This window comes from Oncorhynchus clarkii, chromosome 28, assembly GCF_045791955.1.
Source record: "Oncorhynchus clarkii lewisi isolate Uvic-CL-2024 chromosome 28, UVic_Ocla_1.0, whole genome shotgun sequence".
In the NCBI taxonomy this organism is placed as follows: Eukaryota; Metazoa; Chordata; class Actinopteri; order Salmoniformes; family Salmonidae; genus Oncorhynchus; species Oncorhynchus clarkii.
Window position 1 is genome coordinate 22059287 of NC_092174.1, and position 15449 is coordinate 22074735.

The 15449-nt window shown below is 39.3% G+C and overlaps 2 protein-coding genes and 1 long non-coding RNA gene across 8 annotated transcripts in view; 1 reads left to right on the forward strand and 2 right to left on the reverse strand.

The window, feature by feature from the left end:
- Positions 1–6837: 6837 nt before the first annotated feature.
- LOC139387499 (transmembrane protein 53) lies at positions 6838–8558 on the reverse strand. Its single transcript, XM_071133752.1, has 3 exons — positions 8334–8558; positions 7988–8091; positions 6838–7875 (listed from the first exon to the last, which is right to left on the reverse strand). Exons 1-3 carry the CDS (start codon positions 8386–8388, stop codon positions 7180–7182), a joined length of 855 nt encoding a protein of 284 aa, XP_070989853.1. The 5' UTR covers positions 8389–8558; the 3' UTR covers positions 6838–7179.
- Positions 8556–9122, reverse strand: LOC139387500 (uncharacterized). Its single transcript, XR_011629176.1, has 3 exons — positions 9090–9122; positions 8914–8979; positions 8556–8606 (listed from the first exon to the last, which is right to left on the reverse strand). It is a non-coding gene; the product is annotated as an uncharacterized lncRNA (long non-coding RNA).
- The window catches only part of LOC139387497 (dual specificity testis-specific protein kinase 2-like), a 37236-nt gene continuing 30823 nt past the window's right edge, over positions 9037–15449 (forward strand). Inside the window, exons 1-3 of one of the 6 annotated variants that reach the window (XM_071133745.1) lie at positions 9274–9497; positions 9639–9685; positions 9761–9809. The gene's annotated coding sequence lies outside the window, so the exon portion shown is untranslated. Of the gene's footprint in view, positions 9810–15449 lie in introns of all 6 variants that reach the window. The other 5 variants (XM_071133749.1, XM_071133748.1, XM_071133750.1 and 2 more) reach the window with 5 other exon arrangements.

Here is a 15449-nt window from a genome sequence, read left to right on the forward strand (position 1 = left end):
GTATGAATACTGTTGTATCAGAATGAATACTGTTGTGTCAGTATGAATACTGTTAGGTCAGTATGAATACTGTTGTATCAGTATGAATACTGTTAGGTCAGTATGAATACTGTTGTATCAGTATGAATATTGTTAGGTCAGTATGAATACTGTTAGGTCAGTATGAATACTGTTGTGTCAGTATGAATACTGTTAGGTCAGTATGAATACTGTTAGGTCAGTATGAATACTGTTGTGTCAGTATGAATACTGTTGTGTCAGTATGAATACTGTTAGGTCAGTATGAATACTGTTAGGTCAGTATGAATACTGTTGTGTCAGTATGAATACTGTTAGGTCAGTATGAATACTGTTTTGTCAGTATGAATACTGTTGTGTCAGTATGAATACTGTTAGGTCAGTATGAATACTGTTGTGTCAGTATGAATACTGTTGTGTCAGTATGAATACTGTTGTGTCAGTATGAATACTGTTAGGTCAGTATGAATACTGTTGTGTCAGTATGAATACTGTTAGGTCAGTATGAATACTGTTGTGTCAGTATGAATACTGTTGTGTCAGTATGAATACTCTTGTGTCAGTATGAATACTGTTATGTCAGTATGAATATTGTTGTGTCAGTATAAATACTGTTGTGTCAGTATGAATACTGTTGTATCAGTATGAATACTGTTGTATCAGTATGAATACTGTTATGTCAGTATGAATACTGTTGTGTCAGTATGAATACTGTTAGGTCAGTATGAATACTGTTATGTCAGTATGAATACTGTTGTATCAGTATGAATACTGTTGTATCAGTATGAATACTGTTATGTCAGTATGAATACTGTTATGTCAGTATGAATACTGTTGTATCAGTATGAATACTGTTATGTCAGTATGAATACTGTTATTTCAGTATGAATACTGTTGTGTCAGTATGAATACTGTTAGGTCAGTATGAATACTGTTGTGTCAGTATGAATACTGTTAGGTCAGTATGAATACTGTTTTGTCAGTATGAATACTGTTGTATCAGTATGAATACTGTTATGTCAGTATGAATACTGTTATGTCAGTATGAATACTGTTGTGTCAGTATGAATACTGTTATGTCAGTATGAATACTGTTGTATCAGTATTAATACTGTTATGTCAGTATGAATACTGTTGTGTCAGTATGAATACTGTTGTATCAGTTTGAATACTGTTATGTCATTATGAATACTGTTATGTCAGTATGAATACTGTTGTGTCAGTATGAATACTGTTATGTCAGTATGAATACTGTTGTATCAGTATGAATACTGTTGTGTCAGTATGAATACTGTTGTATCAGTATGAATACTGTTGTGTCAGTATGAATACTGTTATGTCAGTATGAATACTGTTGTATCAGTATGAATACTGTTGTGTCAGTATGAATACTGTTGTGTCAGTATGAATACTGTTGTATCAGTATGAATACTGTTGCGTCAGTATGAATACTGTTGCGTCAGTATGAATACTGTTGTGTCAGTATGAATACTGTTGTGTCAGTATGAATACTGTTGTATCAGTATGAATACTGTTGTATCAGTATGAATACTGTTGTATCAGTATGAATACTGTTATGTCAGTATGAATACTGTTGTATCAGTATGAATACTGTTGTGTCAGTATGAATACTGTTGTATCAGTATGAATACTGTTGTATCAGTATGAATACTGTTGTGTCAGTATGAATACTGTTGTATCAGTATGAATACTGTTGTGTCAGTATGAATACTGTTATGTCAGTATGAATACTGTTGTATAAGTATGAATACTGTTAGGTCAGTGCATTCGGAAAGTATTTAGACCCTTTTCTTTTTCCAAATGTTATTATATTACAGCCTTATTATAAAATTGATTAAATTAAGTTTTCCTTATCAATCTACACACAATACACCATAATGACAAAGCAAAAACAGTTTTTTAGAAAAACAGAAATACCTCATTTACATAAGTATTCAGAGCCTTTGCTATGAGACTCGAAATTGAGCTCAGGTGCAGCCTGTTTCATTGATCATCCTCAAGATGTTTATACAACTTTATTGGAGTCCAGCTGTGGTAAATTCAATTGATTGGACATGATTTGGAAAGGTACACAGTAAAGCAAATCGTAGCCTACTATAGGAAACAAAATGCCTCATCTGCAGTAACCAAGCTTTCCAGCCACTATCTTCCTATGAGCCAGTTTCTATTAATACGAGTCTATTGATGCATCCTCATAAAAATCTGTCAGTTTTAGCTAGAGATACATTTTTTTTGTTACATGGGCTGCATCTCAATCCACCAGATCCGCCTATCAAATCAAATCAAATGTTATTGATCACATACAGTGCCTTGCGAAAGTATTTGGCCCCCTTGAACTTTGCGACCTTTTGCCACATTTCAGGCTTCAAACATAAAGATATAAAACTGTATTTTTTTGTGAAGAATCAACAACAAGTGGGACACAATCATGAAGTGGAACGACATTTATTGGATATTTCAAACTTTTTTAACAAATCAAAAACTGAAAAATTGGGCGTGCAAAATTATTCAGCCCCTTTACTTTCAGTGCAGCAAACTCTCTCCAGAAGTTCAGTGAGGATCTCTGAATGATCCAATGTTGACCTAAATGACTAATGATGATAAATACAATCCACCTGTGTGTAATCAAGTATCCGTATAAATGCACCTGCACTGTGATAGTCTCAGAGGTCCGTTAAAAGCGCAGAGAGCATCATGAAGAACAAGGAACACACCAGGCAGGTCCGAGATACTGTTGTGAAGAAGTTTAAAGCCGGATTTGGATACAAAAAGATTTCCCAAGCTTTAAACATCCCAAGGAGCACTGTGCAAGCGATAATATTGAAATGGAAGGAGTATCAGACCACTGCAAATCTACCAAGACCTGGCCGTCCCTCTAAACATTCAGCTCATAAAAGGAGAAGACTGATCAGAGATGCAGCCAAGAGGCCCATGATCACTCTGGATGAACTGCAGAGATCTACAGCTGGGGTGGGAGACTCTGTCCATAGGACAACAATCTCACAGTCTCATTTTCTCATGAGAGTATATTGCACAAATCTGGCCTTTATGGAAGAGTGGCAAGAAGAAAGCCATTTCTTAAAGATATCCATAAAAAGTGTTGTTTAAAGTTTGCCACAAGCCACCTGGGAGACACACTAAACATGTGGAAGAAGGTGCTCTGGTCAGATGAAACCAAAATTGAACTTTTTGGCAACAATGCAAAATGTTATGTTTGGCGTAAAAGCAACACAGCTGAACACACCATCCCCACTGTCAAACATGGTGGTGGCAGCATCATGGTTTGGGCCTGCTTTTCTTCAGCAGGGACAGGGAAGATGGTTAAAATTGATGGGAAGATGGATGGAGCCAAATACAGGACCATTCTGGAAGAAAACCTGATGGAGTCTGCAAAAGACCTGAGACTGGGACGGAGATTTGTCTTCCAACAAGACAATGATCCAAAACATAAAGCAAAATCTACAATGGAATGGTTCAAAAATAAACATATCCAGGTGTTAGAATGGCCAAGTCAAAGTCCAGACCTGAATCCAATCTAGAATCTGTGGAAAGAACTGAAAACTGCTTTTCACAAATGCTCTCCATCCAACCTCACTGAGCTCGAGCTGTTTTGCAAGGAGGAATGGGAAAAAAATTCAGTCTCTCGATGTGCAAAACTGATAGAGACATACCCCAAGCCCAATTTTTCAGTTTTTGATTTGTTAAAAAAGTTTGAAATATCCAATAAATGTCGTTCCACTTAATGATTGTGTCCCACTTGTTGTTGATTCTTCACAAAAAAATACAGTTTTATATCTTTATGTTTGAAGCCTGAAATATGGCAAAAGGTCGCAAAGTTCAAGGGGGCCGAATACTTTCGCAAGGCACTGTACATATTTAGCAGATGTTATTGCGGGCGTAGTGAAATGCTTGTGTTTCAACAGTGCAGCAGTATTTAACAATACACAACAATACATACAAATCTAAAATTAAAAGAATGGAATTAAGAAATAGAATACAGTTTATAAATATGAGATGAGTAAAGCAGTATATAGCATTATTAAAGTGCCTAGTATTCCATTATTAAAGTGGCATGTGATTCCATGTCTTTGTATATAGGGCAGCAGCCTCTAAGGTGCAGGGTTGAGTAACCAGGTGGTAGCCGGCTAGTGATGGCTGTTTAACAGTCTGACGGCCTTGAGATAGAAGCTGTTTTTCAGTCTCTCGGTCCCAGCTTTGATGTATCTATGTAGGCCTTCCGCATCTGCTGTAGAAGGTGGCAGAGCTACAGTGGTGTTTGTCAGACCATGAGAAATCCCGAAAATCGGTCTTCTCATGAAAACATCTGTGAGTGTCCAAACGTTTTGGCCTACAAATGAATATGACCACTCTATGAAAGATGAGATTTTTATGAACAGATTTTTGCAGTTTTGCTACATCCCCCACAAGTGTCATGTGACTCCTCTGAAGGTAACCCTGAACTGGTAGAAATAAAAAAAAATGAATGGAAGTATGGATGTAGTTTGGTGCCAACAAATAAAAGAGTATTAAATATGTGTCCAAAAAAACTTCTGAGCTTTCTTATATATCTTAGATATAGGACAGACACATCAACATCTTATTCCTTATGAAACACTTTTTGACTGTCTGTTTTGCCATTCATGAATCAATCATTCAATGCGTTTCTATGGGCAATGGTAGTAAAGGCCAAAATCAAAGTCAAATAGAATGTTTTGGGACAGAAAACCTGCAGCTAGGGTAGGATTATAGGCTAACCTGCGCTGGCTCCTCTCTTCCAAGATGGTCAGGAACAGTCAGTGGAGGGGGCTGTGGATCCATTATCCTGGCAGCACTTGTTGAAGGGTGGGTAAGCTTAACACGTGGAGCTAGCTGCTTGGCTTGGCATCACTAGCCGGCTACCACCTGGTTACTCAACCCTGCACCTTAGAGGCTGCTGCCCTATATACATAGACATGGAATCACATGGGCTTGCTGCGGCTGCTCATCGCTCTCCTTCTCCTTTTGGCCTTGTTTGGGTACTTTGTCAAAGCCAATTTCTGATTGAGATTATTGAAGTAAGCATATTGTTAGCTTAGCACAATTACTGGAAGTCTCCCACAGTAGCTCCTCTCAAAAACATGGAAATAGACATTCTAACTACTACAAAGCTGGGTGGGGTGGTTAGTCATTTATAGTCTTTCAAGGCAATACATAGTCATCTAGATTGTATATATTTGTTTATTTTACTGATAATCATAAGAAACAAGATTTTATCCAATTTGTCATTCACTTTGCCGTTGGCATCACAATATTGTGTTTGTTTCATTATGACATCTGTAAGCGCACCATTGAGACAGATGCAACTTTGCGATCTGCTGGCTACTGTACCAGGAGACTTCCAACAATTGTGCTAAGCTAACGATATGCTAACTCCAATAATCTCCAAACTACACGCAGAGAAATAAAAATGGTATTCATGAGTTCATTTGACTCTGGGTAAGTAGAAAAACAACCTAAATCTCGCAGAATCCCAAATAGTGTTATTTGACCTGTGTCTTTTTTGACACGCAAAAGACACAAACGGCGTTCCATGAATTTGCTAGCTAACATAATCTGACTCCTGACCTTTTTCTGCTTCAAAAAGTCCCGTGGTTGATGACGTTTCCCATTTCCACCAAGCTATTGTTTATTTATTTTTTTATTTTTTTTTAAACACATTTTAGTGTCAACTTAACCCGATTAGCATCATCTGATTGATGCTAGAGACAAAACCATTTGAACCAAAACACTTAATCAAAGATTTTAGATTTCATTAGAATAAATCCCTCCATAAGGCAGGCATATTCAGGTCATACAAGCTAAAAGAAATAAACATCCACAAAGAAGATAAAGAACACAGATCACACACACTCCTTTTCATGTTTGTGTATTTGGCACATCCTTGCTATTAGGGGACAGTGTGTATGAGTCTGTATTGTCACAACGTAGGCCAATAGTTTATCCACAAATCACCTCAGTAATTCATTATTTTCTGTCTTTTGTAATATTGCTATTCAGACTTTCATTAATTGGGCACACCATCCAAATTGTTATTCATGTTTGCTCTTCATCTCTTAAAGTCAGGGAGGCAGTTAGGTTTAAATCAGATCAGCAGGACGAGTCTGCATCTCTGGAAAACATTCCCAAAACAACCATTTGGCAATGTGAGCCATGCAGCCACCCAACTAACAAATAGTATCTAGTATGTACTCCAATAAGCTTTGTTCATCTGTGTCTGCAGATGTGTAAACTTTTCCCTTCTCCTTTGAGTGGATATAAATGATGTTTGATGTGCCAGGGTGAGTTTTCTGTAGAGACAAATGCCCATGCCTCTCTCCAAAATGTCAAATTTGACATCCAGAATAATTCAATAATCATCTCTACCTGACCAACTTAGAGCACTGCTCTTCAAACTATCACTGATGTCTGGCGAGGTAAAGGCTGAGTTTAGACAAGGCCAAAGGTAGCCATGCACAACCTGCAGTGCTGGGTTGAGAGGAAGGGGTCCTTCCCCAATCGCAGCATCATACAGATTGTCTCATCAGAAATAATATTTTTTTTAAATGACCTTTTGTGTGATGCAATATTTACAGTATAGGCAATAAGAATGCTGCACTGCTTTACTACAACTGTGAAATGTTATTGAATTGTAATCATGTGTTCAACCCTATAATTTCACAAGAAACTTAATTCATGTAATGGCCATTGCTAACTGTAATAGTTCATCTTCCAGAGTAATCCAAGGTTCCGCATTTTCAAACAAGTAGACCAAAAGAAATGCACATGTTGACATAACGCTTCTTTAATTTATAGAAGGCACAATAGTTAGACACGTGTTTAGTAAGTACATACATTCTTAGTCAATCACATTCTTTTGAAATATCAATCACTGGATTAAAGATTCACAAATAGTACCAATCAAAATTCACAGCACTGGCACTTTGGTTATCACTTGTCTATTTTTGCTTAATTGTCTTCAACTCTTAAAACTTAAGCATTTGAAATAAGATGTTCAGTGGAGCTGCAGATTTCCAAGTACAGATTTATACATGTGTAACATTACAGTAGAATCACAAAAACATAAGTGCCACAGACTTTTGAGAAACATTAATTAGTGTGCTTTCAATGCTGGATCAAGTGTCGCTTTTTTATTTGCGGTGTTGAATCCTTCATGCAGTTGGTCAGGAAATCCAGGCATCTCTTGGAGTACTCCTCTGGAAAGTCACGGAAATGGCTCACGTGGGCAGGGGTTTTGAAGTCAAAGCTTTCCACAGACACCCCTTTCTCCTTTAGAGTGTTGACCATGAGCTCAACATCACTGTACCGAATCACTCGATCAGCTCTGGAGTACAGGTACAGCTGGGGCCAGGTAGGAGGGTGCTCCCGGATGGCATCATAGTGGTTCTTGTGGATGTACTTGGTTATGGGGTACAGAACCACCCTAAGCAGGAAAACAGTTACAGCAAACAGTGCCAAGAGAACACACCTCAACATCACATTGATTTTGGGTCCCAGAGTGGCTGTAAGAGCCCGTAATGCCCCCCTCACATTTCCACTGCCTGGGGCACTGTCCACCACAGTCCCAACTATACATAGGGTACTGAACTGTTTATGACTGTGCAAGAGCTCAACAATGTAGCGGTACAGCATGAATCCCCCGTTGCTGAACACGTGGAAAAATATAGGGCTGTTTTCCACCTCGTAATCATAGAGTATCTCAAGTAGTTTGTGGGCAGTATTACTCAGCTCCTTGTAGCCAAATGATTCAGAGACGAATACTGTCTTCAAGGGCGCAGTATAGCAAATAGTGACACAACCCTGGAACAAAGAGAGGGAGAAAGGTAAGTCACACATGAATAATGAAGTAGAATAATCATTTATTGAAATGACAGGAGACATTTACCACCACAATAATAGTTTTTACGCCAACCTGTTCGTTATAAATGGAGCTGTACTTGGCAAGATGTTTGTCTCTGCAACCAGCCCATCCCAGCAGTATGACAACTGGTTCCTTTGTTCCATGCCAGTGTCTTTCTAAAAGGAGAAAAACAAATCAGTTATCTGTTAAGTAAACTAACTGCATAACCAGGAAAACGAATTTAGCTAGCTAGCAAGCAGTCTTTGAGTCAGTCCAATTCAGCTATAAATGAATTATGGACAAACCTGCCAGTGCCCACGTTAACGTTGTCTAAATAGCTCATGGGTCTGTCTGACAGCTAACGTTAGCTAGATTAGTGTTGTTAGCTAGCCTAAGCAAGGCTAGATAAAGTGCTCACCCGAGATCAATGCATCTGGAAACACAATGTTATAGTCCATGCCATCATCTTCCATTCTGTAGCCGATTATATTACAGAATAATGAGCCCTTTTGCTATACGATTCATTTGGCTGATGCGCTGAACCTCAACGTTCTCGCAGGTTCGCTAGTCGCTACGGAAGTCAAGAGTTGTTCGTTCATTGTTTCTGATTGGTTCGTTTTCCCTTCACTATACATTCAGTTCCATGTTCCTCCACGAGATGACAGCCAATATCCATATTTGAGTTTTCAAGCTACAGTAGAAAACGAATCGAATATTTCACTCAGAATAACAATTATTTGACAACATTATGCAATCTGTGGAATAACAATTTTGTAATTTATTTCGTTTGACCAAAATATATTTAGAGGTGTACCCTGTACCACATTATGTGATGAGTGTTGTAAGTTAGTAGTGTGAAATGTGAAATAACTGTAGACTTCTAGAGTCAATGCATAGTAGAGGTAAATTAGTATTCACAGCTGGTGAAATTATTATATACGGTCAAACTACCATCAATATTCGAGTTAACACAGTCAAATATTGTACATTACACACACCCCATCAAAAACAAAAACATTAGTGTGTTGCATTCTTGTCCCTGAATGGAAGCCTCAGCTGTCAATCTGGACGTGAAAAAGGGGATCGCAGTTTAGTGGGAGTGTTAAAGGCGGTACATGGTCAATCTGCTGCCTGCACTGACCGTGCAGCATTACGGTGATATGGCCATTCATACCTCTTGCGCTTCGCAGATAAGCGCAGAGCTGTTGTGAAGGAAGTTGTCAAGAAAGTGAGTTTATGTTTAGGTTATACAGGACCTCCCGCCTTCACCGACCGTCAACCAATCATGTCAATGCGGAGCCATCCACAATGTTAAAACATTTAAGAGGCGCACAGCGATGCGGCACAGAGCTCAATATGTGCTTCTGTGTGTCTCTGGGTGCTCCGCAAAATTGCGTCACACCATCCATATGGCCTCCGACCACATTTTCGGATCAAGCATAAATTGGCTCTTAGGGGAGCCAGTCAACACTGCGTAGCAGAGCTGTCAAACGACTGAACTGTCTTTAACCACTGCGATTGTGTTTTAATGAGAAAACAAATGCCACATAAGGTGAACCGCGAGTTTACATTTCGATTTGAGGTAAGCTATAATTCGTGTAGTTAAGAGTTACTTCGGCGTTGGCTGCGTAACTTCTCGTTTGTTAGCAAAGTGGAGTGGCTACCGTTAACTAGCTTCTCATCTTCTCTTGTTGACAAACTAAACTAACGTTACCGAGACCAGCTAACTACAAGCAAGTTAGCCAACTGGCCGCTACTAGCTCGTGCATGGTGAGTAGACCGACTGGCCTGCAAACTATTGCAATGAGATGGAAGTAACTGAGTTTGGCCTGTCATTTCATCAAGTTGTTGTTGAAGAGTCCAACATCTCATCATCTTCATGACAAACGACAAGGTAAGAACTCTGGCTAGCTCTGCCAGCATGCGAAGTTTGCTAGCTAGGTAACGTTAACGTTGGCGGATGAAGCCTGCCACTCAGTATGTGTCCGTTTCGTAACTAACGTTAACGTGAGCTAGTTGGTCAGCTAGTTTAGCAAGCTAAAATAAGCTAACGTAATCACGGAAAGTGAAAGGCGTGGGGTAAACAGACCAACATTTGTTGCAAGTAGTAGCTAGGTACCAGTAACAACAAAGTTACTTTAATTAAATAGTTTCAACGTTGTAGCTAATGCAGTAACTAATTGTTTATAATGGATTATTGCACTGAACTAATCAAACGGCAAGTGTTCAGATAATGCTGGCCAGGTATTTGATTAGCGTATTGTATCCGAACTCGTATTGTAGGTTATAAACAGATGTTATCAGATCAGAAGAAACTGGTCCCTCCCCTATGAACAAGACTGGGTCATTATTTAAAATGTCAGGTATGCCGTTGCTGCCTCGGATACCCATCCTTTACAGCTGACTGGGCTCTGAGAGTGATCATAAAAAATACATTTTAATGAATAGAATCCATTGACTATTTCACAACAGAATAGAAACCTAACTAAATGTTCTCTACCCTCAAACACTCTCTGATCATCCCTCTTTTTTTTCATGGGGATTCTTGATCTTGCGTTTCATCATAACCAGATGACCCTCCTGTTGGCGATTTAACAATAAACATATTTTATTGTAGCACATTTGAACAGCTGGATAGAGCACAAATACCTGGTGTCAGGCGACCACATGGATGTCTAGGGCTTGACATTCAGGCAAAGATGCCAATGGCACACCGGACAAGTGCCAACCGAAAGCTACTGGCCCAAATAAAATGAACAAAATATTGTCCCGGGTCAGGATCTGTCAGGGAAGCAAATGATGCGCGCATAATTTCAATTGCAGGTTATTTTCTTTCATTTGGGCTGAGCAAGTAGCATACAAATTCAAGGTCTTTCAAATACTTTTTCATGCACTTAATTGTCATTTTTATTTGACTACATTTTATATCTAATTGTTATAATAGCCAATATAAAAAACATCTGCATTAACACTTAGAGAATAATGCATGTTTTACCGCAACAGACTAGCGCAACACCCGAAACAAATGAAAGCGGCTACATCTCATAAACATTTATCAGAAATTAAATCACAGAATAATTATTTTGAGCAGTAGAACTTCAAAATCGGCTACCATAACTTCAAGGGCTTTAAGGACCAAATAGCCTCGAGGAAATGTCAAGTTAGGCTATTCCATGATGAGTGAATTGCGCATAGCAAATATTCAACCATCAACTAAAACTGAAGTTTTTATAGCTGGTTTGCATACCCATTCTTGATTATTGCCTTAGTATTTACTAGTATATATCATAACTTGGAACATCTTTCCTACCGCTGTTGCAGCAACTCGATAGGACACCAATCTCAAATTAGGCTTTATTTGTGCGGCGCACAGCGATGCGCGTGTGATAAATCATCGACATGACGAATTAACAGTTTCATGAATTAATCCGTTTTTTATCAGTTAAATAGCCTAGATAAAAAAGAAAAAGAAAAAAAAAAATAATAGCATTATTACAATATTTTGTACAAGCGGGCCACTGACAGGGATGAGCAACTTGCCAGGAGGGTTTTCAAAACCTCCCGGGCAAGTCGAGCCCTGATGTCCCATGGGCATTTCCATCGAAAAGGACCCATGAGCACAAACGTGACGTTCATAGGACCATATATCAAATTGGGTGTCAAATGGAAGCTTAGTCTATGTTTTTGGGAAATGAAGGCATAAAGATATTTTTCAACCATTTTCCATAATAAAAAATAAAAAAAGAACAAGTAAAGGCTTTGATTTCTGGATTAACAGATGAAAAAGGTGTTTTAGCAAGAATCTACTAGAAAGCTCTGAAAAGGTATTCATCAAAACACAATGTTTACATAGTCCCCTGCCAACTAACATCAACACTTCCAATGCATTCGGAAAGTATTCAGACCCCTTCCCCTTTTCTGCATTTTGTTACATTTTTATTTATTTCTTTACATTACAGCCTTACTGTAAAATGGATTAAAAATATAATACTAATCAATCTACACACACTACCCCATAATGACAAAGCGAAAACAGGGTTTTAGAAATGTTTATCCTATTTACATAAGTATTCAGACCCTTTGATATGAGACTCGAAATTGAGCTCAGGTGCATCCTGTTTCCATTGATAATCATTGAGATGTTTCTACAACTTGATTGGAGTCCACCTGTGGTAAATTAAATTGATTGGACGTGCTTTGGAATGACAAACACTTGTCTATATAAGGTCCCATAGTTGACGGTGCATGTCAGAGCAAAAACCAAGCCATGAGGTCAAAGGAAAAGTCAGTAAAGCTCCAAGACAGGATTGTTTCGAGGCACAGATCTGGGGAAAGATACCAAAATATTTCTACAGCATTGAAGGTCCCCAAGAACACAGTGGCCTCCATCATTCTTAAATGGAAGAAGTTTGGAACCACCAAGACTCTTCCTAGAGCTGGCCGCCTGACCAAGCTGAGCAATCGGGGGAGAGGTGACAAAGAACCTGATTGTCACTCTGACAGAGCTCTAGAGTTCCTCTGTGGAGATGGGTGAACTTCCCAGAAGGACAACCATCTCTGCAGCACTCCACCAATCAGGCCTTTATGGTAGAGTGGCTGGACAGAAGCCACTCCTCAGTAAAAGGCACATTACAGCCCACTTGGGTCTCTGGTCTGATGAAACCAAGATTGAACTATTTGGCCTGAATGCCAAGCGTCATGTCTGGAGACAATCTGGCACTATCCTTACCATGAAGCATGGTGGTGGCAGCCTCCTGCCATGGGGATGTTTTTCAGCGGCAAGGACTGGGAGACTAGTCAGGATCGAGGGAAAGATGAACTGAGCAAAGTACAGAGAGATCCTTGAAGAACCTGTTCAGGACCTCAGATTGGGGCAAAGGTTCATCTTCCAACAGGACAATGCCCCTAAGCACAAAGCCAAGACAACGCACGAGTGTGTTCAGGACAAGTCTCTGAATGTCTTTGTGGCCTGGACTTGAACCTGATCGAACATCTCTGGAGAGACCTGAAAATAGCTGTGCAGTGAGGCTCCCCATCCAACCTGACAGAGCTTGAGAAAATCTGCAGAGATGAATGTGAGAAACTCCCCAAATACAGGTGTGCCAAGTATTCAGACCCTTTGATATGAGACTCGAAATTGTGCTCATTTTCGCATCGTACCCAACAAGACTCGAAGCTGTAATCGCTGCCAAAGGTGCTTCACCAAAGTACTGGGTAAAGGGTCTGAATACTTATGTAAATGTGATATTAGTGTTTTCTCTTTTTTTTTAACCAATTAGCAAAAATTCTAAACCTGTTTTTGCTTTGTCATTATGGGGTATTGTATGTAGATTGAGGATGTTTAAAAAAATATATATATATATATATTTGTCTTGTGTCTTGTCCATTACCAAAAGCACACACATCTTTAAGATCTTTAATCATTTCGCTCCCTGATGTGGAGGGAGGATAATAAATGTTCACAGAAGTAACAAGTAATGGTAGACCTGATTTAGTTATAGTGATTTTACTGATATCAATTTTGTTTATGAATTATTAAGTGATTTAAAACAAATTGGTAACAGAATTACCAAAATATCCGTAACGGAATTACTGCATCTGAATTGGCTACAATGGGAAATCAGTCACAAACCACAGTTGGGTCACCTGCTACTCTCCTCCCTTCCACTGGCATACTGTGACGTTCAGCTCATTACTGTTTTCTTTCTTTCTATTGTCTGGTGGTCAAACTACGATTCACCGCACACAGTCGGAGTCTGGACAACCCTTCCCTCTACCTCTCTCTTTCCAGTTAATGTCAACTCTCACAGCTCTTAGTGACACCTACCCATGAGCCCCCTCTCTTTCCAGTTACTGTAACCAGCATCCTCACCCACTGAGAACCGGACGTCCATGGATGTTGACATTTGTTCGGTCCACCCTGGCCTTGACGTTAGCGTCCACAGACGGACCGGACTGGCCCGAATCTGAACCTAACTAGTTTCACAAGTTTGGATAGCAAAGCAGAGTACAGTACAATGCAGTAGTACAGTATATTGTACTGAAATATACAGTACTGAACTCTGCTCTGCTGTATTGTACTACACTGTACTCTACTGTGCTGTGATGTCCAAACTTGTGAAACATGAGGAGAATGACAGTCATATCCACACTTATGCATATCTGTGTAGAATAGATCAGGTAAACATGATGTAATTCTGTTACCGGGTGTAAATCCACTTCACTTACTGTAGTTCAATAACCAAACTATATATATATATATTTTAAACTCAAGGTGCCATGTCATAGTTGGCATCCCATTCTCTCTGCAGACGTACACTACATGGCCAAAAGTATGTGAACACATGCTCGTCGAATATCTCATTCCAGAATCATGGGCTTTAATATGGAGTTGGTCCCCCCCCTCCCCCTTTTGCTACTATGACAGCCTCCACTCTTCTGGGAAGGATTTCCACTAGATGTTGGAACATTGCCGTGGGGACTTGCTTCAATTAAGCCACAAGCATTAGTGAGGTCAGGCACTGATGTTGGGTGATTAGGTCTGGCTCACAGTTGGCGTACCAATTCATCCTAAAGGTGTTTGATGGGTTTTGAGGTCAGGGCTTTGTGCAGGCCAGTCAAGTTCTTTGGAGATTGCGTAGTTGTGTGCTTTATTTTATACACCTGTTGGTGACATGTGGTTGAAATATCCGAATCCACTAATTTGAATGGGGTGTCCACATACTTTTGGTGATGTAGTGTATTTTAATCTTAATTCGTAGCAAATATTTATGTTTTTGTAAAATGTGGTTGCGTAAAAGCAATAGGGTCCAGCTGCGACCTCATCTCTCAGGGCAGTCATCCACAGGGTCTCTATGCTTCCACCTACTGAGATGGCATCGCTCAGTGCATCTCTCAAGAAGAGTGGGGGTGTCGAATGGAACCATTATAAGGAGAACTGGGGGTTTCAAACAGTCTTAACAGTAGGAGCGCTGGAATTCCATTAATTACTAGAACCGCCATGACTTGATATTTCAATGATTGTTATTTCAAATATTCAATAATAACTTACATTTTAAAAAATTAAGGTAGCTAAAGTTAGTTAGCATTTACATTTACAGTATACTAAACCTTACATACATTGCTACTGATAGGTAACGTTCAAAGACGCAGCTCATAGTGAGTGAATAGACATATATTATTTTTTGCACAACTGAAATGTCTTACTGTCAACTCTGCAGGCCATGACTGACGTCCGATAACCCAAATCATGTCTTGAGTGGTACCTTTCAAACCCCCCACTTCTCAATATGATTATTTTTGACTCCCCCACTTTTCCTGAGAGATGCATTGAGCGATGACATATCAGTAGGTGACATTATAGAGACCCTGAGGGATGACTGCTCTGAGAGGTTGTAGATGGACCCTTCTCATTAAAAGGGAGATGTTACCAAAGTTTGCATCTGCACAGTTCTAGTGTTAAGATACCAGTATTGCGATAATAAATGCCATTTAGCAGACACTTTCATCCAATCATGCTTGCATACATGTTACA

Coding starts and splice junctions, on each gene's coding strand:
- LOC139387499 (XM_071133752.1), bottom strand. CDS start 8,388: ATGGAAGATGATGGCATGGACTATAACATTGTGTTTCCAGATGCATTG. Junction 8,092..8,333: donor TCCAGATGCATTGATCTCGG/GTGAGCACTTTA, acceptor TTCTCCTTTTAG/AAAGACACTGGCATGGAACA. Junction 7,876..7,987: donor GCTCCATTTATAACGAACAG/GTTGGCGTAAAA, acceptor TCTTTGTTCCAG/GGTTGTGTCACTATTTGCTA.